This window comes from Lampris incognitus, chromosome 3 (assembly GCF_029633865.1).
Source record: "Lampris incognitus isolate fLamInc1 chromosome 3, fLamInc1.hap2, whole genome shotgun sequence".
In the NCBI taxonomy this organism is placed as follows: domain Eukaryota; kingdom Metazoa; phylum Chordata; class Actinopteri; order Lampriformes; family Lampridae; genus Lampris; species Lampris incognitus.
Window position 1 is genome coordinate 112,035,807 of NC_079213.1, and position 27,241 is coordinate 112,063,047.

At 44.9% G+C, this 27,241-nt stretch overlaps 1 protein-coding gene across 1 annotated transcript in view; it reads right to left on the reverse strand.

Annotated features, from left to right (window-relative positions):
- Positions 1-227: 227 nt before the first annotated feature.
- The window catches only part of lrrc7 (leucine rich repeat containing 7), a 58,456-nt gene continuing 31,442 nt past the window's right edge, over positions 228-27,241 (reverse strand). The window contains exons 19-34 of the mRNA XM_056276929.1: positions 27,104-27,226; positions 25,363-25,474; positions 23,735-23,948; positions 21,523-22,032; positions 20,795-21,019; positions 19,462-19,696; positions 18,512-18,856; positions 17,611-17,871; positions 17,075-17,287; positions 15,615-15,782; positions 13,429-13,548; positions 10,026-10,245; positions 9,315-9,577; positions 8,964-9,056; positions 3,281-3,355; positions 228-338 (exon numbers count right to left, since the gene is read on the reverse strand). Coding sequence (XP_056132904.1) covers positions 228-338; positions 3,281-3,355; positions 8,964-9,056; positions 9,315-9,577; positions 10,026-10,245; positions 13,429-13,548; positions 15,615-15,782; positions 17,075-17,287; positions 17,611-17,871; positions 18,512-18,856; positions 19,462-19,696; positions 20,795-21,019; positions 21,523-22,032; positions 23,735-23,948; positions 25,363-25,474; positions 27,104-27,226 — 3,288 coding nt within the window. The remainder of the gene's footprint in view (positions 339-3,280; positions 3,356-8,963; positions 9,057-9,314; positions 9,578-10,025; positions 10,246-13,428; positions 13,549-15,614; positions 15,783-17,074; positions 17,288-17,610; positions 17,872-18,511; positions 18,857-19,461; positions 19,697-20,794; positions 21,020-21,522; positions 22,033-23,734; positions 23,949-25,362; positions 25,475-27,103; positions 27,227-27,241) is intronic.

Sequence of the window (27,241 nt, forward strand, 5' to 3'; positions counted from 1 at the left end):
CCGAGCCGATATGTTTCCTATGGTACATTTGGCACTAGTATTTGCCCTTGGTCCAGCAATAGGCAAATAAATGTCTTGTGTGTTCCCCTCCGAGCTGACAGGGTGGCTCATTTTCAGTTCCACGAGCCTCCGGCCGAGCGGGGTCGGGGGGTGGGGTGGGGTGGGGCGGGGCGGGGTGGATGAGAAGAGAATAACATTGGTGTGTTTGTTTGTTAGAAAACGAAATGTTAGCGTGTGCTGCTGTCTCTCAGAACCACCAAGTCCACCGTCCGCTGGAAACTCTTCAGCAGAGAGACGGCTGTCTCATGCTCCATGTGTAAAAAACTATGTCCGTTAGCCTGCAAGGCAAACACGCAGCACAGTCAACAGCATGTGTGTGTGTGTGTGTGCGTGCTTGTTCTCAAGCAGTGTGTGTGTGTGTGCGTGTGTGTGTGTGCTTGTGAGTAGGTGGTTGTTTCCATGGTTCCATGCATGCACGTGTATGTGTGGTTTGAGGAGGGATGGCGGAGACACTGGGAGCAGCCCTAGCTCAGAAACACATCACTGTTGGGGAAAAGAGAGAGACAAAGAAAAAGAGAGAGAGGAGTGAGAGAGGGAGGAATACACACAGGAGAAGGTCATGCTGTGGGAAACTTAGCAGGGAGGGAGAGAGAAGTCTTTATAAAAAAAGGAGTCATTCTGCTAAATTGCACATCTGTGGAGAGAGAGGGAGAGGGGGAGGAGAGGGGGAGGGAAACGAGAATTGGAAGGGCCGGGAACTAGATCTTTCAGATGATGAGGGGTGAGATGGTGCGAGCTGTGGCCTGGGTTACAAGCCGAGAGACACCTGTCTGACCTCGAGTCCATCCCACAGGTGGCAACGACGTGAGCGTTACCGCAAAGCTGAACTCTCAGAGGCACTACTGACACTTCTCCTCTGGCGGCGGCCTCACATTTACGGCGACACCTCTGCGGCGAGCGTTACTCGCTCGTTTCCCGGCTCCGTTCTAACAGGTATCTTGGCATCGCCTGCCTCTTAGCGATGAAGAGCCGCAGGAGTCATGGTCAGCTCCGCTCTAGCTTCTCCTTATTCTATGCGAGTTTAGGGTTCAAGTTCTGGCTGCCATCGGCTGCGAATTACAGTTTCCCGTACTCGGCACAAGTGTAAGCTGCATCGGGTGACACAAAACGGTATTCTCTATCTGCTTGGTGTGAGAGGATGTAGGCAGACGCCGCGGTGTTCAGGAAGTTAGAGGCCTAGGAAGAGTCTGCAGACACCTTCTAGTTTGGTTTTTTTGGGGGGAGGGGGGATTCCCCCCCCCCTTTTTCGCCCCAATTGTACTTGGCCAATTACCCCACTCTTCCCGAGCCGTCCCGGGTCGCTGCTCCGCCCCCTGCAGACGACCACATGCCTCCTTTGACAGTGAGGAGTTTCGCCAGGAGGACGTAGCATGTGGGAGGATCATGCTATTTCTCCCAGTTCTCCCTTCCCCCCTGAACAGGCACTCCGACCAACCAGAGGAGGCGCTAGTGCAGCGACCAGGACACACCCACATCCGGCTTCCCACCCGCAGACACGGCCAATTGTGTCTGTAGGGACGCCCGACCAAGCCGGAGGTAACACGGGGATTCAAACCAGGATCCCCATGTTGGTAGGCCACAGAATAGACCGCTATGCTACCCGGACGCCCCCTAGGTTCTAGTTTTAATTTCAGTTATAGTTCTGCTTTTGATTTCTAATTTACCTGCGCCTGGGGAGGGGTGGCAATGATATGGTATCATGTTAATAAGGATTCCATAGTAATTACTATTTACATTACATTGCACATTTTAAAGCTGAAACCTGTGACTTTTCTCTCTTAATCAATCATTTTATCCATCTGGATAAAATCATTATTCATAAAATCATTGATAAAATCATTATTTTATCAATCATTATTTTTATCCATCCGCAGCCCGTCTGTAACTTGTACCCTTACCGTTGTTGGAGACCCTCTCCGGTCTCTGGATACCGCTGCTGAACTGTTTTTTGGTCAGGGTCACACCAACTGTGTGCCCCTGCACCAGTTAGAAGACAGATCGAAACGTGAAGGCGATGTGGCGACGCTTCTGTTGGACAATCAGTATCACTGTGGCTACGATATAGTTTGATGAAGATTGTCATCCATTAGACTTGGGTCTGAGGATCCCACTTTTACAAGGGTGAGGACTATTTACTGGTGAGCTGATGGCACACAAGCCACAGTGGCTGCCACGCCTCGTTTGCAGCCCGAGTAATCAGTTGCAATAGGTCTATAGCTCTCTGCCTCCTGCATCGAGCTATACTGCGAGATTTATTTATTTATTTTACTACTTATTGATCCCTGTGGGGAAATTCTTCCTCTGCATTTAACCCGTCCTAGCTGTGTAGCTAGGAGCAGTGGGCAGCTGCCGTGCAGCGCCCGGGGACCAACTCCAGTTCTTCTTGCCATGCCTCGGTCAGGGGCACAGACAGGAGTATTAACCCTAACATGCATGTCTTTTTGATGCTGGGGGAAACCGGAGCACCTGGAGAAAACCCACGCAAACACGGGGAAAACATGCAAACTCCACATAGAAAGGACCTGGGATGATCTCCCAAGGTTGGACAACCCCGGGGTTCGAACCTCGGACCTTCTTGCTGTGAGGCGACAGCGCTAACCACTGCGCCACCGTGCCGGCCGCCGTTGTTCTGCTGTAACTGTGATTGTCTGTCCAGCAGAATTGCCACATCATCACATTTCAAATGGATAAAATAGTGAGGAAAAATCAGATTGCAGCTTTAAAGTTTCGTACTTAACTAAGGAGCTAAAAAGAATGCTGGGGCAAATAGAGAATAGCATTTTAGTATGGTCTTCGACAAGGAAGCTGATGTCTGGTCTATCCCCGACCAATGATAATGGAGAGGAAGGGGCATGCCACATCTTGACCAATAGAAACACACAGAGAGGCAGATCTAGGTGGGAGAAATAACAGAGGTCTTATGGCCTGCTCACAGATGTCCATCAAGATGACCTCAGGGTCAAGTTGGGTTTTGACCAATGGTGCATTTAATAGGTGATTTGCATCTTTCGTGCCCAGACCCCCATGTTTCAAATGTCCAGCTATAACTAGCTAATATCATTGGTTGTCATCATGGAGTGCTGACGGCAGCCACGGTCTATTTGTTTTCCTGCCAGATAACCTGCCCCTCTGGTGTTGTTTCAAATGGAAAATAGGATGGGGGAGAGGGGCATGGCTGCTTCTCACCAAAAGTCTTTGAGGATGAGCGAGTGAGTGTTACCTGCAGTATCTTGTCTCCAGGCAGCAGGGCGGAGGCGGCGGGCCCATCATGCTGTACCCTAGTAACAAAGATACCCTATAAGTCAAAATGATACACCGTTAGGACAACACAGGGACACGATGGTTTAGAATCTTTGCCTTTCTCATTCTCATAATACCCCACCCCCCACCCAAAATACTCTGCCAAATAAAGTTCTGAAATGCATTCTCATTCGTCTGGATTTAAATCTGGTGTGCAAGCACAATACACAGTAAAATTGTGGATAATATATTATACATCATTTGAATTGTAAATGTACAATGACTGGCATTAGCCCCCCCCCCTTTTTTTTTTTTGCCTGAATTGTACTTGGCCAATCACCCCACTCTTCCGAGCAATCCCGGTCTCTGCTCCACCCCCTCTGCCGATCCAGGAGGGCTGCAGACTACCACATGCCTCCTCCCATACATGTGGAGTCACCAGCCGCTTCTTTTCACCTGACAGTGAGGAGTTTCCCCAGGGGGACGTAGCGTGTAGGAGGATCATGCTATTCCCCCCAGTTCCCCCTCCCCCCTGAACAGGTGCCCCGACCGGCCAGAGGAGGCGCTGGTGCAGCGACCAGGACACATACCCACATCCGGCTTCCCACCCGCAGACACGGCCAATTGTGTCTGTAGGGACGCCCGACCAAGCCGGAGGTAACATGGGGATTCGAACAGGAGATCCCTGTGTTGGTCGGCAACGGAATAGACCGCCACGCCACCCAGACGCTGACTGGCATTAGTTACATGAAACAAATTAGGATTATTTAACAAGCATGCAACTGTAGGACCTTTTTGGCCTTCTCAGTGCTTGAGAATATATGTATATTACAGAAAATATGCAAAGTAACATTTTTGAAAATGCTACGGAAAGAGACACAGCACACATATGAAAATATCTTTCGGCATTTCCAAAGGTAGAAAATGTATCGGGGAGGAAGGGACAGGGCTAAGGACCACATAAAACGTATAGCAAAACGCAGCACAATTTATCCGACACTAACTAATGAGGAGAAGCCGGTACCCGGTAAGGAGGTCAGGCAGATAATATTTCCCACCAATTCATCCAAGGCAGAGATTGTAAATACACCAACATCTTTGCATTAAGCGCTGAAAGACGTTTGCTTCGTTGTGACAGAACAGCGGACAACGTGGCTGTACCAGCTGAACACGGCTCAGCAGTGTGCACGTGTTGAACGCTGGAACTCAGCAGCGACAGATGTGTACAGATGTGGCATATATGAGTGACGCCAGGTTACGACACGATGCAAATGGTGCTTTAGTAGTCACATACTACAGTTTACTCACACACACACACACACACACACACACACACACACACACACACACACACACACACACACACACACAGTATGTCCAGTGATTTTAAAGCTATCAGTCCAGCAGTCACTGTGTACAACACGGATGCAGTGACGGCATCCAGTGTTTGGAACTAAACTTGGTTTCACAAACAACAACAATTGCTGAATATGGGTCGACTCAACAACCTGTACAAAAAAAAAAAGAAAGCGTGTAGTTCTTGAGTTGTTTAGCCAATTCGGATGATGACATGGTAACATCATACCGTCAAACATCAAATAGTGAGAGGATGAACGCTCGTAAAAACATGTCCCAATCAAACACTTCCCAATCCGAACACTTCCAGAGTATGACGTTCATCATGACAGGGTTAGCGGCTAAAAAAGTGTGGGATGTTGGTAACAGTAGTTTATATCTATATCTATATATATATGTATAACAAAAACAACAGTAAACTCCCCATTTAAACTCCCAAACTGAGGTACCTTTTCGAAAACTGAGATTTTCCCATGAGCACCCGATATTCTGATATAGGTTAACTTTAGTGATTTAATTGGTTCCCGGGTTAATGACGTTTTCTACACGACAGACAACGTGGTGTATTATTCGCAGTAAAAAACAGCGAGGATGAGGGTGAATGGGGGGATACCAGCTGATCCCAGCGTCATTTGTTCCATCAGTTGTGTGCGTTTGTTTGTCAACATGTAAACACAAGAGGGTTCAGTAAAGCCTTCTCGGCCATCTGGTATGAATTTCGATTCATTCCAGTTGATAATCTAGCATCATCACAAATCTGACCCATATTTGTCTGGAGAACTATTTTTTTCCCTTCCAGATCCCCAAAAATGTAAGAACGTTTCATCTTTTTGGTCCTTAAATCAAGTCTCACAAATTTATATGTCCACGTGCTGCGACAGCGACCTGGGTCTGGCGATGCAGAAATTTCATTGATTTTAACTCCCTGAGTCCTATTGATTGGGTGAGAAGTGTACATTTGACCGAGAAGCTATCGAGGAGCGTCTCACCCTGGGCTATCCGTGGCCTGCCATGGAAATCAGTGAAACTATCTTTTCCTGTCTTCACCGTGGTTACGGTGTCGGGAATCCTCTGTGGTGTGGGTGACAAAACCCTCGCTCACCACCAGGGCCAGGCTGACTGACTTGACGCGGCACAGTGCTCAGCCCAGTGGGAGTACCAGCATGTAAAGGCTGCCACAGTGCTGATAAGCTGAGCTAGTTTATCCTGCAATCTTTACAATTATGAAACAAAAGACGGAAAAATAACACAAAATCCATTACCCTATTTTACAACTTGAGGTTGTGTAGTATAAAAAAAAAAAGAAAAAAAAAAAGAGCTCTCTTGGCATCCAGGTAGTGTAGCGGTCTATTCCATTGCCTACCAACACGGGGATCGCCTGTTCGAATCCCCGTGTTACCTTCGGCTTGGTCAGACATCCCTACAGACACAATTGGCCGTGTCTGCGGGAAGGGAGCTGGATGTGGGTATGTGTCCTGGTCACTGCACTAGCACCTCCTCTGGTCGGTCAGGGCGCCTGTTCAGGGTGGGAGGAGGAACTGGGGGGAATAGCATGATCCTCCCACATGCTACGTCCCCCTGGTGAAACTCCTCACTGTCAGGTGAAAACAAGCGGCTGGTGACTGCACATGTATGGGAGGAGGCATGTGGTAGTCTGCAGCCCTCCCCGGATCAGCGGAGGGGGTGGAGCAGCGACCGGGACGGCTCCGAGGAGTGGCTGGAAACAATTGGGGAGGGGGAAAAAAAAGGGGGGGGGACTCTTGCTGCAACTAATCTTTCATGTGCATAGTGTAAATTGCCAGCAATGCATTTTTCCCATGTCGTAAGATTTTATTTTTAAATTGTGAATGTGTAGTCAGGGTCTGACTGAAGGGCTAGGCTGCCAGTTCAATCATCCATGGACTCTTCATTGTCCAGAGTACAGATGAGCAGCCTCTTAAAAGATATCAGCAATGTTTTTTTCCATTTTTATTTCCACGTTACTATTGATCGGCACTAATAATCGATGGGTACCTATGAAGTTTCCTCATAAAAACGAGAAGGTGCTTCTCCTCCCCACACGGCTGATCTCAACACTGCCATACTTGCTAATGTGTTCTGTGCACTATGTTGTCAGTGCAGTTTATTATTGTGGGGGGAGGGGGGGGAGTTAAAGTAATACATTTGTAAGAAATATAGCAATAACTGTAGCTACATTATGGAGAACAAACTGGGCTGAAAATGATCAATCAAGCCACGACAGCACAAAATGAGCTGCATATGCGAGCAACAGGAGTAACTCGTCTTCATCACAGCTTGTTAACCTACAGCAGAACGAAGAAGACTCCACTGGGTATACTGAGGCAAGTTATTTTGATCTGGGGAAAATAAAAGAATAAAATCTAAACTGTGATCCATCGTCACATGGATTAACCTATTTGACTAGGGCTTTACGACAAATAGCCAATAGTGCAAAGACAACAGGCCTGAGGGAACGTTGTACGGTAAGAAATAGTATGAAATCATACTTCTGTGGTGACTTCCTGATATCTACACTGCTCCTCCTTTAGACCACCACGTAGACGAGGGAGGAGCTGCAAGAAACTGTGGTTCAGCAAGACAGTCTGTGTACGTCCATAATCCACAAGCGAAGGTGCTGAAATACTCGCCGAGCTGGGGCGTCGTGTCAGACAGGGAAACGTGGGGTACATTACCGTAGCAGGAATACCCTCTTGTCTGCTCTGAATAAGGATAATCCGGGGCAAATGAATAAAAAGGCAAGTTTTGGGCGAGACTCAAACACAAAGGGACGACCAAAGAAAATGAAACTCATCACACTCCCCACAGTAATTACATTCAAAGCTCGGCAACAAAGGCTTACTTTTTCTTCTTCTTTTGTTATATGAATCAAATGGTTCATTCATTAAACATGATTGTATTTAATTTCCTTTCAGGACAGTCATTCATCGTGACTCAAAACTGATCGTGGACTTTTTATGAACTGTATCATTAACCACTCAACTAAACTGTTCTGGGTTAGGTTGTGTTGTTGTGATCATTTTTTTGCAGACAACAAAATGAAAAGGGGAAATTCTCGGACAACCTGAGGTGCGGCACTTTTCGGCCTATTTCTAGACTAGCTAGAAGCACAAGCTAAATTCTTTTCTTGGACATTTTCCTGTCGGCTCAGACCGAGCCGCTCCCGTGACGGATATCCTAAAACCCTGTGACCAGCACCAGTCTGGCTGGAGGTGACGTGAGATGCACACCCACCAGAAAAAGGACGCCCGCCGTAACAGGGGGCTTTACATCTGCATGGATCGCGGCTTTAAAGGTCAAGTAAACCCATGGTAAAACCACGATTAGAAGACACATACTGATATAAATTAACGATTCACGCTAATAACTGAAATTAAAGAGGTCGTCGCCATCTCTGAAAGTCTGTGCTGAGGCAGAATTGACAATCTCACACGTGCAACCATTGAAGCTTTTTTAATCACACGAAAGTCTTGTAAGTGCTGTGAGCCTTCTGTATTCAGCACTGACACCAGTCAGAATATGGCGCCCCAGGTGGCAGAAAACCAGCAATTATAGAATGGCTCACTTTTTTCATAAATGGTCAAACACGCCTAAAACTTTTCTCAGGGGGTCTTAGTGTAACAAGTTACTAGTCCAGCATGTATTTACTTCACATTTATTATCCCTTTAAAGCCATGTAATGTCCATTCATTCATTCTCTCTCTATACCCATGTATTCCAAGTCAGGGTTGTAGGAGGCGGGAGTCTATCCCTGCAGCCATTGGGCAGACAGAATGGAAATAAAATGGACGGGTAACTTGGTATATTTTTTTTAAAATACCCATCTATCAAAAATTTGCTGAACTCATATGTGAAGTATTACTCTGGCTTGTTTTTCTTCTGCACATTGTAGGTTGAAAAACCATCAGGCTCGTACCAGACTGGGAAAACACGTTCATCACTTGATTTAACTTACTAATTTACCAGACACTTGAATAGGGTCCATGGTGTATAACTCAGGTTAAAGACACAAAATCTAACATATCTTTTGTTTTGTTGTGCTTTTTCAAATACCATGAAACCACGATCGCCGTTTTTCTCAAGTATATAGCAGAGTATGGCCTTCTTCAGACTCAGAGTTAACCAAGTTAACTGCTGCCCCACAGACAGACAGACTGACAGACAAACTCAGAGACACTGACAGACAGACACACAGACAGCAGGAAAACTGCGGTGGCTAGCAGCAGTTCCCATGGCAACTCAGAGGTAAAGCCAGGGAGGCAGCGATTGGCTGCTGGGTCGGGTCGTACCATGTCAGAGGGTTTGAAGGGGTTCCCCTGGCCACTGATGCCCCCGGAGATACTGAAACCAAGACCAGGGTTCTTCTCTATCCTCACACAAAGCTAGAGAAAGACAGGGAGTGAGAGTTACACAAGGAAAGAAAGAAAGAACAAAGCATCAAAACAACGAAAGAAACAAAAAGACAAAGAAAGAAAGACTTCTTTTTTTCAAATATGTGGTAACAATGTACACTGGAATGCATCATAAAAACTGAACACAGGACGAGGAGAACAGACAGACAGACAGAAACATAGATAACTAGACAGACAGACAGACACCTAGATAAGCAGACAGACAGATAGACATATAGATATAGATACCTGTTCCTGGAACCCATCCATGCTCTTTTGCCCTTTGGTCTGCAGGAGGCAACGAGCGCTCTGAGGCCGTGGATTGGTATGGGTTGTCATGCCAACCTGGTTGCTATGGACCATCCCCTGGTTGCTGTGGTACTGGGGGTTGGTGGCAGGGAGGGAGGGCTGGTGGGAGGTGTACTGGGGTTGGGTTCCAGAGGGAGAGAGGGACATGGGCACGCCGCTGCCGGGGTACGGCTGGCTGGGAGCGGGCAGCGCCAGCGGCAGGGCTGGACAGGAGAACAACCAAGGAATGCTTGCATGTCGTTATCCCAGTTTATTAAACGATGGGTAAATGACAGTCGGTTAATGGACCGTTCATGTCTGACGTGTGTCTGGCAGACTAAGCAGAGTCATCTGCTCTCGAGAACTGAAAAAATGTGAAGATGTTTGTATTTATCTAAAGTGGTCATATTAAAAGAAACAAGTAACTTTTTTATTTTTTTTACACATTCAAAGCATTATAGTGCAATATTTTAATGTAGGCTGTCTGATCCACATCTTGGACAATACTACACCACAGTCATCTACATCTCAGTTATCACTGATTCACTTCCAAAGTTGAAATGTTATTCAAACATACTATGAAGGATGATTAAGATGAGATAATATCAGATATTGAAAATAAAATAACACACACACACATGCGTGCACGTGTGTGTGCACACATGCACACACACCAATTACCTTGACTCAGGGCGCCTTGATATTGACCTGTCCCCCCAGAGGGAGAGACAGACAGGGCCATGCCTTGCTGGTATTGCCCCCCCTTATTCATCATTCCACTCTCATAGCCCTGCTGCCCAACCACACGGTGAGGGGCCGTGACCGAGGAGGAAGAGGACGTTACAATCATGGTGTTGTGTGACTGGTGAGAGGGATTGTGGGAGTGGCCACTCTGTGGGGGAAAATGTAAGGGGTAAAGAGAGAACATACATGTGAACATGGAGCCCAAGTATTCTTGTGTAATGTTTTTTTATTTACCAATTTTTTTCATCTGTTTTTACACAGGAAAAGTACAAAGCCAACGCTAAGTCTGTAATGCCAGGCCTGCACTGCAACATATTCCTGCAGTTTTGCCAAAAATCAGATATAGTGCATAACACTATATCACTAACACTGTCATTAGTCAGCGACACCGACACGTATGAACCTCTGAGACGCGATCCTACTAGTGGTTACAAGAGGAGAATAATAGAGTACCTACAGAAACTACAGAAAGGAGGAACCATTGATCGGATACAATACCACCGTCTCTACCCACAAGATAACATTCCATGCATATATGGACTCCCTAAGATCCATAAAGATGGAACCCCCCTCAGGCCCATCGTCAGCAGCATAAACTCAGTCACGTACAACATTGCCAAACATATTGCCAACATCTTGACCCCTTTAGTGGGCGAAACACCTCACCATATCCAAAACTCCATTGACTTCGTGGACAAGGTCTGAGGCGTAAAACTGGAACCGGATGAAACCATGGTATCCTACGACATGACCTCGTGATTCACCTGCATCCCAACCATGGAGGCTTTGGAAACTGTGAGGCAACGTTTGCTACGGGACGACGACACCCTCCACAATAGGACCAACCTCAGCCCAGACCAGATTTGCCAACTACTGGACCTTTGCCTGAACACTACATATTTCCAATTCAGGGGCCAGTTTTTAGACAGAAACACGGCTGTGCAATGGGCTCACCAGTATCGTCCATTGTGGCCAACTTATATATGGAAGAGGTAGAACACAGGGCCCTGAACTCCTTCAGAGGAACACCTCCGAGCCACTGCTTCAGATATGTGGACGACACATGGGTCAAAATCCAAACACAAGAGGTGCAAGCATTTACCAAACACATCAACTCAGTGGACAAGAACACGTTCACAAGGGAAGACGTAAAGAACAACAGTTTGCCCTTCTTGGACTGTGACGTCCACATTGGGGAAGACAGGAGCCTCCACATTGGGGTTTACAGGAAACCTACACACACAGACCAATATCTACTTTTCAACTTACACCACCAGCTGGATCACAAACTGGGCGTCATCAGAACTCTGCAACACAGAGCTGACAATGTGCCCAGCAGCACTCAGGCCCAAGGAGAAGAACACAAACACCTGAGGGGAGCTTTAAAAACCTGCGGCTACCCCAGTTGGACCTTTGTGAAAACTGCAACACGTTCCACAAAGACCAACCAGGTGAGCGATGAGGAGAAAAGGAACAGAAGGAATAACACAGTCATCCCGTATGTTTCTGGGGTCTCCGAGAAACTCAGGACAATTTTCAACAAACACCGCATCTCGGTATACTTCAAACCCAGCAACACACTCCGACAAAGACTGGTTCATCCCAAAGACCATGTACCACACACCCGGAAAAGCAATCTGGTGTATGCTGTACAATGCAATGAGGATTGCACTGACCTATACATAGGAGAAACCAAACAACCACTACACAAACAGATGGCCCAACACAGAAGGCCAAACTCCTCAGGACAAGACTCAGCAGTCTATCTACACCTAAAGGAGAAGACACACTCCTTCGAGGACAGCAACGTACACATTTTGGACAGAGAAGATAGATGGTTTGAAAGAGGGGTGAAGGAAGCCATCTATGCCAAACTGGAAAAACCATCCCTCAACAGAGGAGGAGGTCTGCGACACCACCTATCTCCCACTTACAATGCCGTCCTTTCATCTCTACCCAGGAGACTAGAGAAGCCTAGCCTCCAAGAACAACAGTCGCTCACTAACGGCTCCAACGACTCTCATGACCACTGAATAATGAAGTCGAAACTAACCCCCCCAATGACCGTCGCTGCTAAACAAATGCAAATCAATAGCTCCGATAATGACGGGCGCGGCCAAACATCGGTACATAAAAGAGCCACTCATATCTATGGCTCTGTTAGCGACGGGCGTTGGTAAACATCAGAACACAAAGAGCCATGCATATCAATAGCTCTGACAACGACTCCTAGAGGATCAATTCTGAGTTTCATCACCAGCCAGTCAGACTAGCTTGGTCTAGTCAGAAAGGCACAAACTGAGGAAGCCTCTTGGATGAGAGGTGAAACGTCTTCACGGATATATACCAAGTCCAGTTGCACTTGATTCAACTCCTTTGGATAACCATGACCCGGAGGAATGAGAACATTCACAGACAGTGCATAACACCCCTTCTCAGGTGAGGGTTCACTTCTCTACTCCCTCCGATGTCTCCAAGCTGATGGCGTGTAAGGCTGCAAAGGAATCTGCAACATCAAACCTTCAGAGAGGGATGCAACCATGCACACAATTTCCCACCGTCCATCCACTGCCGGCTAGAAGCTCATTTCTTTAAAAGAGGAGCCACTTCTCCCCATGACATGATACCCCCTTTCAAATGTCTGTTTCTTTGCATCATTACTGTGGATCTCTCCTAGTCTAAAATCGTCTATGGACCAGATTTATCTGACTGACTAAACCTCCTGTGAGGTATCTCTGTCATGTATTATGTCCGTTCCAGAATGACCTGTCAGCCAGAGCTCTTGGAAGGAGGCAAACCTCATCATTTCTTCTTACAAACACACGCACCCAAACCACAGCTTGGGTACCAATCATTGAATTAGATAAGCTCTATCTAATTCAAATGAATTACAATTAAAATTCAACCATTGCAAAACGGTTTTAAGAATGGGTCTGGACCTCAACAGTGACATTTTACTCCATGTTGAAAACACGTCCCCCAAAGGCAAGGATCAAGCAATGTAGGCTGAATAACAAACTTAATGCAACAAATTAAATGAGCCAGCAGTGAATGATATGTGTATGTCATGTGTGTACAATAGTGTGGTCTACCACACTGGTAAGAATTTCAGGTAGGCCGGATAGAAAATTAAATACCATCTGGTCCACAGATGGAGTGTTTGGATCAGGTGTGCTTCTTTGTGCAATTTTCCTTTGAGTGCTCTGCCACAAACTTGAGAAGGTTGAGCACGATCCACGAATGTCAAGGAACGGAGGCTAGTTGGTTTGTAGTATGATGGCAGGACAGACAGGATCAATGAGATAAACAGACGAACAGACAAGGGACTTACCTTCTTCATGATGTTGTCAGGAGGGACATCTCTCCTACCCAAAGAGTAAGGAGCCCACTGACTGCTTACTGGCATCCCCTCCAGGTCATTATCCAGCATGGTGCCCTGCTGAGAGGGGGTCTGACGGTCAGAGGAAAGGAGAGAAAGTAGCGAAACGGTGGAGGCAGTGATGGAGACACAGACAAGAAAAAGATGGAGACATAGAGCCCATCACATCGGAATGATCATTTATCATTCATAATGGACCAGAGAGCTCAGATTATCTATCAACCTTTGACAAGATGAGTAAAATCTCAGTTTCTACTCTAGCTACTGACAGTAATATAATCATACTTTAAATTCAAGTCTATATAGACTAACAGATAAAATTGTAGATATGGGGGGCTGGGGAAATAGCTTGTTGTTTTGACACAAACAAGCTACTTGGCAAAGACTGAAAAGCCACAGATCAAGACAAAACTCGTTTTGAAATTGAGATAATTTCAAAACATGCCACAACAACCAGCCTGTGTTGATTATGGTGAAAACTTCCAGAAACCTGCAGCTCAGCCTTCACATACAGCAGTACAGAAACACTGCGGTTACTGCTGCCACCCATATGATGTCAATAAACGGAGTGTGCTTTGCTTTGAGTAGGTGTGATATCTTTCCTGTGGTACAGATACCATGCCACAGACAGCTCTATTCGTCATCCAACAATGATATATACAGACAGACAAAACACACTTCACAATTGGAAGGACAACTTTGTACCTGTTGAGAAACTTTCATCTCTGCTATTATTATCAGCGTGGTAGGCTGTTCATATTTCACTTGGCAGGCAGGTGGTCTACGTCACGTTTCCTTTGACAAACAGCACCTCATGCCCAATTTAGAATAGAAAATGGGTCCTTTTCAGTCGCTCACTATGAAAGTGTTGTCAAAGCGTCCATAAATGTGTCAAAAGAAATCTCCTGACTAGCCCATCGTTTCACAGGATTGAAAGCTGCACATGTGTGGAAATGCAGCTTGGAAGCCCATAATTACAGTGAGATCAGTAGCTCCAGAGTAGCTGCAGCAGTGGTGACTGAAGTAATGTGATTGTATATTGTAGTTTTGGTTCCTTCTCAATTTGAAGCAGCCGTAGTTAGGGTGCGAGGTACTGTATATGGTGTTGCAAATGACCAATCCTTAGCTCCACCAATTTTTCCCGCTGCTCCACTCACAGCTGAGCTGAGTAACCACTGCCGGCAACCAGGAGATCGGCCCACTTTCCTGAGCAGCGTGGCAAATGGACTTGGCAACGAGGGCACAGTAAATCTAAGATGGTTAAAAAATGTGCCTAGGGAACATGTACAGGTGACACCCCCGTACCCTTATCAGATGAATACTATCATTTTTTGTTTACTCATTCATTTCCATAACAGAAAAAACATTTGATAAAATCTATGATGGAATAGGTGACGACTATCACAGCTATGGCTCATAATTTGTTGAAAAGTGAAGAATAATGCAAAGTTTGACTAATGTTTGCGGGAATTCGACTGGCCGGCTGCATCTTAAATACTTGTCTAGTGCTGGGAATAATGGCGCTCTGGTGCAGGCCTGTACTAGGTTTTGTACTGGTGCAGGCCAGATTATGAATGGCACCAGACACGGAGTAAGGTGCTTCTCCAAATGAACTTTTCAATATCAAATTAGCATTTGGCGGTAATTACATTTACACAGTAGTGCATTGGTGACGTTAATGTCTTCGGCCTTAACTGACAACTGATGGGGCTTTTCCTGTTTTGTTTTGTTTTTTGCCAGTGGAATCACTTAGCCTAAGTTTTTTTTTAAATTTGGCCACTGTAAATTAGATATTTATATCTTCTCACATCATGAAAGTATCCTTCAAGAGCATACTGAAATGCATCTAGCGGTCGGCTTTTTTAAGATGTTTTCTGACCTTCCGAAACTCTCAATTATAATTTGAAATAGCTAGCTAACTGGCGTGGGCATCAACAGATTGGAGAATTGCAAAATGACTGAGACAGCAACGGTGAAAAAGGGTGGGCAGAGTTTAGGATTAGTCAGTTATATGCAGTCAAAGGAAAACATAATCTACTTCGTGTGATGGATTAAGGTAGTAGCAGGCAAAGCAGTAATAGTTTTCTCTTCGGTCACTGCAGAAGTAATGGGTTTAGCACCATTAGTGGAATACTCACAGCATTAGAAGACGGAGGTGGAGGTAGTGGCAGCCAGTGGCCAGCAGGGGGCTCATGCTTAGTGTTATTGTAAAGGTTAAAGTTCAAAGTGCTGCTGCGCCCCTGGCCGTGACCCCCGCCCTGGCAGAGTATGCCCAGGGTGAGCGTGTTGTGCTTTAGGACACCACTCTGATTGGAGGAGACAACATCACATGACATGGGTGAATATGGGGGCGTGGCCTACACAGCGGGCTGCAGCGTTGCGACAACACACTGTGAGCTCCACAAACAAATAACACCAATAATAATAACAACAACAACCACAACAACAACAACAATTACAACAATGGTACAAAGTTGCTGAAAGCACAGGAAATGTTGGCAAGTGACTGATCAAATACACACAGAGAACATTGTGTCATACTGGTAAAAACAAATCTGATCAATTCAGTCTTACATTTGCTACGATGTTAGCATATTAGCTATAATATTAGTTAGGTAGTAACATGTATGCTCCCTTATAATCATGGATGACAGGTGTTTATAAGAACATGGTTTTGAAAATCGTTATAATTTAAGTTTAATGTAAGTTTAACAGAATGCATAATGTGCTTAAAACTGAGACATCCTCATTTGAGAACAGCATAATTGGATCTGTTAAAAGCCCTACTTTTATTCTAAGCTTTTGTGAGGTATTTAGTAAAGTTTCATTCATCAATGCAACATTATAATAAAACATTGTAAAAAAAAAAAGAAGCATAACTGCATTCAATCTTGAATTAAATCCAAGATTATGCACATTTTTAAAATTGAGTTAGAAACTTTTGAAGTAAATTTGTAACATTTATGTTACAAAGTTACTGTCAATGCCAGATTCTTATTTCAATAAAGTTTTTGTTTCAAAAATATTCATGGAATCTTGAAACATTGGGTACTCCTAAAAACAAGCCAGATCACCGCCTGTTGAGATTTGTTTGATCAAGTTCTCGAGGCAAGATGAAACGAAGGACCGATGATGTTGATATTATTCCTAAACATCTTGCCTTTTTTTTTTGTCTTGCAGACTCAACACAATCATAAAATACTTGCTAAAATAGAGTATTTTGCACCAGGTTTGGGGACACATGATTTCTCCTTGATATATTCACAGTAGTGAGTGTGTGCCAGGCTGACAGAGAGACAGGTGTGGGGTGGACATACATGCAGCCAGAAACACACCTAGTAAACCTTACAATACAGACTCACACAGATACAAACAGGAAGGGCTTACAAAGCTCTGATGATGTGAGTGGGTGTCTGCATTGAATTTTGCTTATAATTGCATGTCAGCTTGGATTGTTGGTTATGTTTCTGTAATTGTGTGTGTCGATATATACATACACATGTGTGCCAGCAGTTGAGTGCATTAACTTTATTTTGGAGCAGGTCATTGCATCCATGTGCATTTCCCATTTTAGCATGTCAGCATGACTGTAACTCACCCTGTCCAATCGTTTGGCCTCTATGTGCCTCAGCAGCTGCTGCCTCCAATCAGCTGGCATCTTGGAGGTGACGTCATCAGGTTTCTGTTGTACAACCGGTCTTATTTTAATGGTGTCATCAGTGGGTTTCTCGGGGCAGGTTGCTAGCGTGTAGTCAGGAGGCATCTTCTCCAGCAGGGCAGCCATGGTAGGACGGGCTGAGACTGGACGGGCCTTGGGACAATGATTTAATATTTTATAAGTACTCACAAGAAACTGAATGGTCCTTACTTTGATATCCCTGCCAAAATTTTATTTAAGCTTAATGTGCTTTTAAAGTCTTACACAGACGTTTGTTAGTAGCTCATTCCAAAGGGTCATACAGACCTCATTTTGAAATGATGGATACAAAAAAGATGACCTCATATGAGTTTTAATAGATTTCTCTGTGGGTGTATTGAGTGTATGAAGTCAGTGCATAGGATATGTACAGGCAGCTTTGACAGCTTACGATATAAAAAGCCTCGACAAAAGGAGAGACAGAAAGATGGGTGGACAGACGAATCGATGTCTACCTGAGATGCCCCATATGTCTCTGTACTATAGCTTCTAGCAGACAGGGGGCGACGCTGGGTCAGGCTCTTGGTCGGGTAACCAATCATGGGCTTCTTCTGTTCCTGGTAGGTGGGGTAATCGTCATCGTAACGGCCATTCCTCTTGTTGTGCAGCAGCTGGCTGTCAGCCATGTTGGTAAGGGCAGAAGAGTGGTCCATGAGGGTGGAATAGGCCAAGGATCGTCCATAGAGTGGGGGGTCAGCCTGATGCTTGAGGGAGGAGAAAGATGAAAAAAGAGAGGAAAGGTTTGGAGACCAGAACAGAAGGAACAAAGGAGAGTCATAGTCATAGACTATACAATTTATGTGATCAAATCCTAATGCAATGCAAAATCTACCCTTACACAGAATTTAAATTGTGCTATTGCTTAGAATGATAAATGGACATATTTGACCATGGTGACGTGAAATGAGTGGATTTCTATATCACATTACACTGTGGGTTGCCCCTGTGGGAATCAAACCTTTAACTTTGGACAGCATCAGTGCCCTGCTTAAGGTATAAGCTGCCATAACACCAAGCCCTTTATCAACTGTGCTTCAGTTACTACTGTAGATGAACTTACATGATATGGGCACATTTAAGGTGCATTCTATAAGTGGCAGCATTCGAATGAAATGCCTGCCTCCATCTCATTGCCAGTGGAGTAGTTCTGGCTTTGGATATAACAGATAATGGCTGACTTTTTGCAAACACATATTAGACAGCTACAGTTCATAGCTCTGATTGAGGGTTAGATTATTTTTCCCCCATTTTTACACCACATACAAGAAGAAAATATAAATAGGTGAGGAAAAACTCCACATATAGGACCCTCTCTCCCACCCCACCCCAAGCCCTTACCTGCTGTCTGTACTGCGTATCCTGCAGCGCCTCCTGCTGGGCTTCGTGGACTCTGCGGAACAGTGCCAGTTCCGTAGAGCTCACTAGCGAATCTGCTCTCCTCAGAAACCCTGGCCTGGAACGCTGCAATGGGATTGGCTGCTGTTGCTGTGAAGGTGGGCCTTCTTGACTGACAGGCGGCTGGGGGAAGGAAAACATCTCCAGTGGTGGATATCCACGGTAACGAGGGCTCACCAGGTCTTTGGGTAAAGTCTTCCCTGGTTGGTACTCCAAGGCTTTCCCTGATTGGTTGACATAGTCTGGCGTGTTCGGGAAAGGAGGTGGGGCTCGACGGTCCATGGTCACCTGATTGGTTCAAATGATATTCAGTTAATCCAATCAAATTAAAGAGGTCAGGCACCACTTATTAACATTTCTTTGTCTTGAACTTGATTAGTATATAGATGCGTGAAATCTATTCAAGAAACAATGTTTGAAAATCATAGAGATATGTGTTGGAGATGAAGTTTGCTTATGATTACTTCTAAAGCTATCTCTTGTGTTTTACTTGAGTTTACTTGAAATTTTCCTCTGAAAGTCCATGTTATCCATCAGTCTTGTACAATCAAGAACATATACTAAACATAAAATACTCATAAATTAAAGGGGTTACTTTCATTGAAGTGCGTAAATTGTGACCTACAAATTTGCTGCATGCAGTATACAAATACTATTTTCGTATACACTAAATAATACACTCTCCCGCATCCTTCTCTTAATCCATTTTTCATTTCATCCTTGTCATCTTCCGTCTTGTTTTTTCCTTCACTACCCTTCCTCCTCCCATTCTTTCAGTCCCTCTCTCTATCCAACTCTCCCTCTCTCATCTTTTTTTGATTGACCCCCCCCACACACACACACAAACACACACACACTCCATCTTTATACTGTGAGAGAATGAAGCTGTCAACCTGTGGATTATAGTTCTGGTCAAAGTGGTAGGCCTTTTGTGGCACAGCAGGTTTCTGATTCTGTCCTGGCTGGTTTTGGTTGCTGGTTGCATTCCCTGGGAAGCCCAGATCATCATCTAACATTGGCGCAGACTGGGACCGCGCCATACTAGTCTGTTCTATTGAACCAGGGAGCTCAGGGCGGTCCAAACTGGCTTGTTGCTCGATGGATGAACTGTAGCTGTCCATAGGAATGCTGAAATAGAGACCACCACAACAATGATCAGATTAAAAACAATAAACTCTACGTCATAATCCGGCTGAAAATGAATGGTAGCTGATAAGAAGATTAAGAACAATGAACTCTAGCTATCCATAGGAATCCACAGAAAGTTTAATCAGTTTATCTGGACACAACATTTATTGAGAAACGGTTCATCACTCATGTAAGTGACCTCTTCAGTCTCAACTGACTGCAGGTATCCCCACCTGCAGTCAGTGGCATAACAACCCAAACCAACGATCAGTTTCATGTGCAAATTACCATGACCATCAACTAGAGAAAATGGCCATGTGTACCATTCACAGAGGACTGGGGAATGGTTGCAATCACAGTGTTGTAAGATGGTGACAGATGTACTCTTAGCCCCCCCCCTCAGTTCAGGGATGGTTGTTCCCTCCTCACATAGGTGGTCTCTTTGACTCCCTGTTCAAATCAGCGTTCCTTCCTATCAAGGATGGTCACATCCTCATCCTTGAAAGAGTGGCCACTGGCCTGTAGATGGTGTAGACTGTGGAGTCCTGGTCCGACATGTTAGCTCTCCTGTGTTGTGCCATCCTCTTGGCCAGCGTCTTGTTTAGTTTCCCCGATGTACACGTCACGGCAATCCTCCTGGTACTTAACGGTGTACACTACATTGCTTTGTTTGTGCAAGGGGACCCGATCCTTGGGGTGGACCAATTTCTGGCGCAATGTGTTTTGGAGTTTGAAAGCAACTGAGACGCGGTGTTTGGAAAATATGCGTCTCTGTTCCAACACTCCCGCCACATACGGAATCACCTCTGGTTTACGCTTAGACAGCTGTTGTCCTTCTGCTCTCTTCGATCGGCTGGTGCACTGTTTGGGTGTCTTTGACAAACGCACAGTTAGGATAACCACACTTAACCAGGGCCTGTTTAATGTGGGACTTCTCCCCTTGATGTGCATCAAGACATATCCATAGGAACCCCTTATGGAAACGCAACAGCAAATTAGATTACAAATGATGCGTTCAATTGGCGTGCTGTTTGAGAATAATATAACAAATAAAAGGGGAAAAAAAAAACGACTATAGAATACATGATATAGACCAACCTGTAGACCTTGTAGGAGCCCATGTCAATTTCATCGATGCTTTGTGACTTTTTGAACTTGGATCTCATCTCTTTCATCATGGGGGACAGCCGCTCCGAGCTCTTATTCATCATCACAGTGACCTTGTTGCCTCCGCTGACACTCAGCCCTTCCTTTCGGGTCTGTTCGATCTGACTGTCATGATAACTCCAGTTGCCAGGTAAAGGTCCAGGCCCCTGTTCCAATCTAGGAGCAGGAAACAAGGTGGAGAAGTTAGGCAGCTTCATAATACCAGCTGTCAAAAACAAGGAGAGGTCAAGAAGCAAACACTAATGGCAGTGTTTCCATCAAAAATTAGCAGTTCATCGGGAGGCCTGTTTGATAAGGTACATTAGCATTGGTAATTTATACAAACAGGTGCACTTGTGCATACAGTGGCACTTAATTAATGTAAGTCAAGTACCGAAATAGTTTTGCATATTAGGGAATGTCAACTAAGTGGATTGTGAAAATAAGAAAAAGCGATGATGGATTACTCTACTACTGTAGTCAGTCAACAAGAAAACTAATATTTATCAAAGATGTTGACATTTGACACTTTGAAGGCAGCTATTTAATGGTAGACTGCTCTTCTTTGTGACCATCGTTTTCACAGATGGCAGATGCGCCATCTGTGTTTGACAGTAAGAACTGTGAACCTAAAAGAAGGCAGCTGAAGGTTAGAACTGTCAATGCCTCTATTCAGTTACCTTGACTCCAGCTCCTTCCGGTCAGGGTTGGGGCTGGAGGAGGGTGTCAGGTCCAGCTTTGAAGGGAAAGCAGTTCTGTCCTCAAATGGACTCGGGGTCCGAGTCCAGTTCTGCCAGGGGTTCTGAGAAGGGGTAGGAGCCTGGGATTGGGGGTCGTTGTCAGGGGTGGAGCGTTGGTTGCTGTGGAATGGGAGTGTCTGGGTGTCCAACTCCAGAGGAACTCCAACGATTCGCTCCTGTCTGAGGAGGGGGCGGCGCCCATGTGTCGACTGGCTGCGGGGTTTAGACCCAAGCGGTGGGTTTCCCTGTCCACCACCAGGGGCTGGGGTGTCCAGAGGAGATTCTTCAGCATCAAAACCTGTGTTGTCGTAGTGAGGGGCCTCAGACCAGTCGAAAGGCTCACTCAGAGGACGCCGGTCTCCACGCTGCTGCAGGGTTCCTGATGGAGGGGTTTCCCTCTGAGACAGCAGGGGCTTGGAGTCAATGGGCTTGGGGAAAGACTGGGCCAGTCTGCACAGGAACAGAACATGAGACACTTTCATTTCTCTAAAAGATTTTTCTCAATGGCGTCTACTTGTCTTATATTGAAATAAACAATACTGATCTTGATATAAAGTAGTCTGGTGTCAACAGGCCATAAGAACACCTTGTTCTGTCTTTTTCTCTCGGCAAGTGTGAAAATAAGCAAATATTCTTTTTTAATTTTTGCCACCACAAGCAGTCTTGACCCCGCCTTTTTGCAACTCATGGTTTTCAAATACTGTGTGTTTCCCAAGTATATAACTCAAAGCAACAAACTTGTGATGCTTAAAAATCTGCCCAACACCCCAGGCAGTTCCAAATGACAACTTGAAAGTCAAAAAATGACAAAATGGGCTTTTAAACTGCAGGGGCTTCTGCAGGCTTGGTAAGTCACAGGGACAGTCTAGACAGAAATGATGACACAAATTAGATTCAATGACTAATCTTAAGATTGTGTAAACATAATTCAGACATGCAGGAGTTTGAGTTAAATGGGCTCTGCCACAGTATTTAAATATTTCAACATTTCATGAAAGCATATAATATTTACATATCATTTATTTGTGACCGGACCAGTCAATTTTTGTTTTTTTGAATGTTTCAACATTTGAACCAATACTTTGTCCCAATATTTATACAGTATATTGCACTGATAGTTGGATGAATAATAAAAAGTTAAGTTATTTTCTGTTCAAAAAAAAAAGAGAAGAGTACAATGAACTTGTATGGGATGCTACAGAGAGAGTCTGCATATTGACAGGTAGCGAGAGAGTGCTACAAGAAAAACACATTAGCTGGATATACATGTATTATCATCTTGTAAAATCCCATTCAAACAACTTTTTATTTTTAAAACATTACTGTCTCCTCTGTTAGCACATTGTAAAATGGTAAAACCTAAATAATTTGTAATGCCAACAAGCTTAAGCTGAGACTGGTGACAAGGCTAATAGGTTAGTTGTACCCGGTAGCTCTTTGCAAGTAATCAACAGCTGAGGACTGCTTTTAAATAGGTAAGCATGTGACAGAAAGAGAGAGAGACAGAGAGAGAGAACGAGAGAGAGACAGACAGACAGACAGACAGAGAGACAGACAGAGAGACAAGAGTGGGGGAGATACTGTATGGCGGAGATACCTAAGTGATGTAGACAAAGATATAGAGGCAAAGAAAAGATAGAGACAAATAAATGAATGACAGAAGAAGAAAAAAGTTGAACATTTTTTTTAAAAAAAAAAATGATGCAGACAGGACAAGGGAGAAAGCCATGGATGGAGAGGATGGGCGAGCAAGAGAGAGACAGAAAGAGATAGAATAAGGGAAAAGGAATCCTGTAGAGGATTCTGCAGCATTCTAATGAGCCTCTCTGACCTTGACTGAATGTGCAGAGATGAAAAAGTCAGAAAGATGGAGCAATGGAGGGAGGGTGGAGAGGATGGATGATGTAGGCAAGATGGAGAGATAGTGTGGGGAGGGGGTGACAGAGAGAACGAGTGAGCGATGATGGATGATCGAAGAGAGATAGAGAGAGGGACAGAGATAAAACTGAATGAGATTTGGATTTGAGTGTGTATGTGTGTGTGCATGTGTGTGTGTGAATGCATATATGCATAGTCATAAATGTATGAGCATGAGTCTGTGTGTGTGTGTGTGTGTGTGTGTGTGTGTGTGTGTGTGTGTGTGTGTGTGTACCTGTTGGTCCAGTGTGTCTGCGGGGCCTGTTCTTTGCTGGGGGCTGGCAGGGCGGGTGTGTGTGAAAGTGTGTGAGAAAGTGCATGTGAGTGAGTATTAGCTGATGGATTGGAGGAGCCAGAGGAGCCTTGTGAAGGGGAGTAGTCAGAATATGTGGCTGAAGATCCGCTGTGATTTAAACAATGAAGCTTATCGACCTCCTCATCTGTAGACTCTGGAGGGATAAAGAGTGCGGTTAATTCAAAATGTCACATCTCCCCTCTCACACATCTCTCTCCTCTACTCGATGTGAAAACGCTCAAGAATTGACCTCTTTCTACCTGTTCATCACGCTTCTTATCCTCAGCGTAGCACTTCTGTATCAAACATGGAAACTCTGGGGATAGGAATATATGCCACATCTATTGTCCACTACAGGGGCTTCAGCCCCTTGCTGACATTTCAGCCCACTTCACAATTTGGCAGTCTTAAGTGTCAGTGATGTAGGAATTCAATCTTGAAAAGTCTCGGCAAAGACCAAAAATATTAACTGCAAAAAAGTTGAATATTTGTGGCATTTACATATACAGTACTGGTCAGTTTCCATACCTGTCAGGCTGCTAAGTACTGGTTTCTACGGTTCTGGCTTCTAAGAACTTCAATTCAACATGTCACAACTGGCATGCAACTGGGAAGATAAATTCAAGAGCATGTTTGCAAACAACAGTTCAATCCTTGCTCCATCTATCTAATATATACCACCACATCATGAATGTCATCAGTCGCCATTGTCGTCGTGCCATTCAGCCCATATTGTGTCTTCCAACCATGTGCTCAGTCCACTGCAATGACCAACGCATGGCCAGAATATGGAATTTAGGCCTGATAGAGTGGTTCCCAGAATAGAGGTAATATTAAAGGTGAATTGAGTTTAAGAGAAAAAGGGGCTTTAAGAGAAACAGTGGGAAATCAGTAGTCCATGTGCTGAGTAGAACACATCAGACTGGAATCTACTGGTTACAGAGGTCTTTAGTGTTCCTTCTCTCTTGCTTTAGTGTGCTGAAATTAATAGGCTCTCTACCATGACTAATTAATGGACAGTATTACAACAGCCCCCAAGCACTTTTCATCATAGCGCATTAACGTACTTTGTGGATGTGTGCACGTGTGTGTATCTCTTCGTCCCAACATGCTTTTCTGCTCACACTCATGCTAGTGTGTGTGTGTGTATGTGTGTGTGTATAACCCCTCTGTTAGGAGACTGTACTTGTATTGGACTCGGCATGTATACTTTATGTATACATATACGTATATGTATATGTTTTTACATATTGACTGTATTGCATGTGAGCAGTGGGTTACTGGTTTAAATCTGGGCTTGGAAAATTCTGGTTATTAATGTCTATTACTGTTGATTAGCAGTAAACACTGCAAAAATACTACGTGAATGAATGTGAAAGAAAGCAAACGTATGAATAAATAGCAGGTTGGTGCTAATAAAGAGCAAGCATGCACTTAAAGCTTCCTAGATAGATGATGGTTGAAAAGAAACGGCTATGACTTATGTTTGCTTTAACTTGTGTGGAAGTTAAACCCAAGTTTGAAAAATGTTGTGCGTGTATGTGGATGTGTTTGTGAGTGCCGCCTACCTTTCTTATCCTTGCCGAGTAGCACCACCTTTGGTTTATACATGGGTGGCTCCACAAGGGTTGGCCTCATGTCAGAGATACGTATGTCATTCGGAGAACCACCCATAGAGTCCTGAGGAGAGGGACACAGAGACATTCACGTCCGTCTGACATTTATCCTCAAAGAGCCAATTCACCTCCATCATATAGAAACAAGGAGAAAAAAATGTCCACGGACAGCTGAGGAGAGGCAGAGGTCAGGTCAAAACTTCATAGCACCATATTGAGGTGAACATGATAGTTCAGTGTCCGGGGTTTTTACTTACACAGAGTCAGATGAACTACTGGGTGCCTTATGTCTGTGTGTGTAGTTTGAAGGTACGTGGAACAGTTAGTTTGAGCTAGCTTAGCTAAACTGCTGGATTGTCTACAGCGATAATTACCAGCTCCTCTCAAAAACAGGGATATACACCTTCCCAAAAAGCACATCTTTTAATACTTTTTTACTCATTAATCTAGCATTAACCAAGACGACCAACGAAGTCTTCCATCGTCAGAAGACAATGCATATTTGTCTTCTACGGTGGAAGATGACGGACATGCGTATTATGGAAAAATAGTTAAAAACTGTACTCTAGGGCATCCAGGTGGCAGGGCGGTCTATTCCATTGCCTACTAACACGGGGATCCCGGCTCGAATTCCTGTGTTACCTCCGGCTTGGTCAGGTGTCCCTACAGACACAATTGGCCGTGTCTGCAGGGTGGGAAGCCAGATGTGGGAAGCCAGATGTAGGTATGTGTCCTGGTCACTGCACTAGCGCCTCCTCTGGTTGGAGGGGGAACTGGAGGGAACAGCGTGATCCTCCCACATGCTACATTCCCCTGGTGAAACTCCTCACTGTCAGGTGAAAAGAAGCAGCTGGCGACTCCACATGTATCAGAGGAGGCATGTGGTAGTCTGCAGCCCTCCCTGGATCGGCACAGGGGGTGGAGCAGCGACTGGGATGGCTTGGAAGAGCGGGGTAATTGGCCAAGTACAATTGGGGAGAAAGGGGGGGGATGCAAAAAAACCCAAACTGTACTCTAATTTAGGATTTTGTATGTACTTACAAAAAACGGTTAAAAAAATCGTTAACAGTAATTCTAAAATCCCTTCATCATGTAGTGTGTGTGGTGGAGTGAGCGTTCCTACCTCATTCCAGACGGGTAAAAACATGGCTGCACCCCAAACAGAAACACCACAGAGTGGGAGAGGGCAGAACTGCAGCGATGCAGATCTGTAGTTTTAAGTGTTTTAAATCTCCGGTGTTTTCTATGTCTTCACATAAATAAATCAGCTGTTGAGCCCCAGACTAGGATCACTGTCTGTGTCTCTGACCTGGAGGGCCTTGTCTGTGTCTCTGACCTGGAGGGCCTTGTCTGTGTCTCTGACCTGGAGAGCCTTGTCTGTGTCTCTGACCTGGAGGGCCTTGTCTGTGTCTCTGACCTGGAGGGCCTTGGCTGTGGCGCACATTTGCCACAGTGTGCTATGTCAGTGAAGGTAGATCTGATCATTTAAGTACAAGATGGTGTTTCTGCTCTCTGTGCTATATATATATATATATATATATATATATAGACAGCTGATGATTGCTTATGGCATGAAACAGGCTTGTACTGTCTCCAAGAGTTTACTTGACTCACTGGATTATATATATATATATATATGTGTGTGTGTGTGTGTGTCTGTATGCATTTGTATGTGTGAGTACCTCACACTTACCTCAGAGCTCTCCGTCAGCTCTTCTTTGTCCTTCCTCTTGGGAATGTCAATGCCGGAGTTATGGATTGATCCCTGATCCATCAGCTGGGTCTGAGAGAAGTCCTGCATCTCTCTGTCTGTCACCTGGAGTACACACAA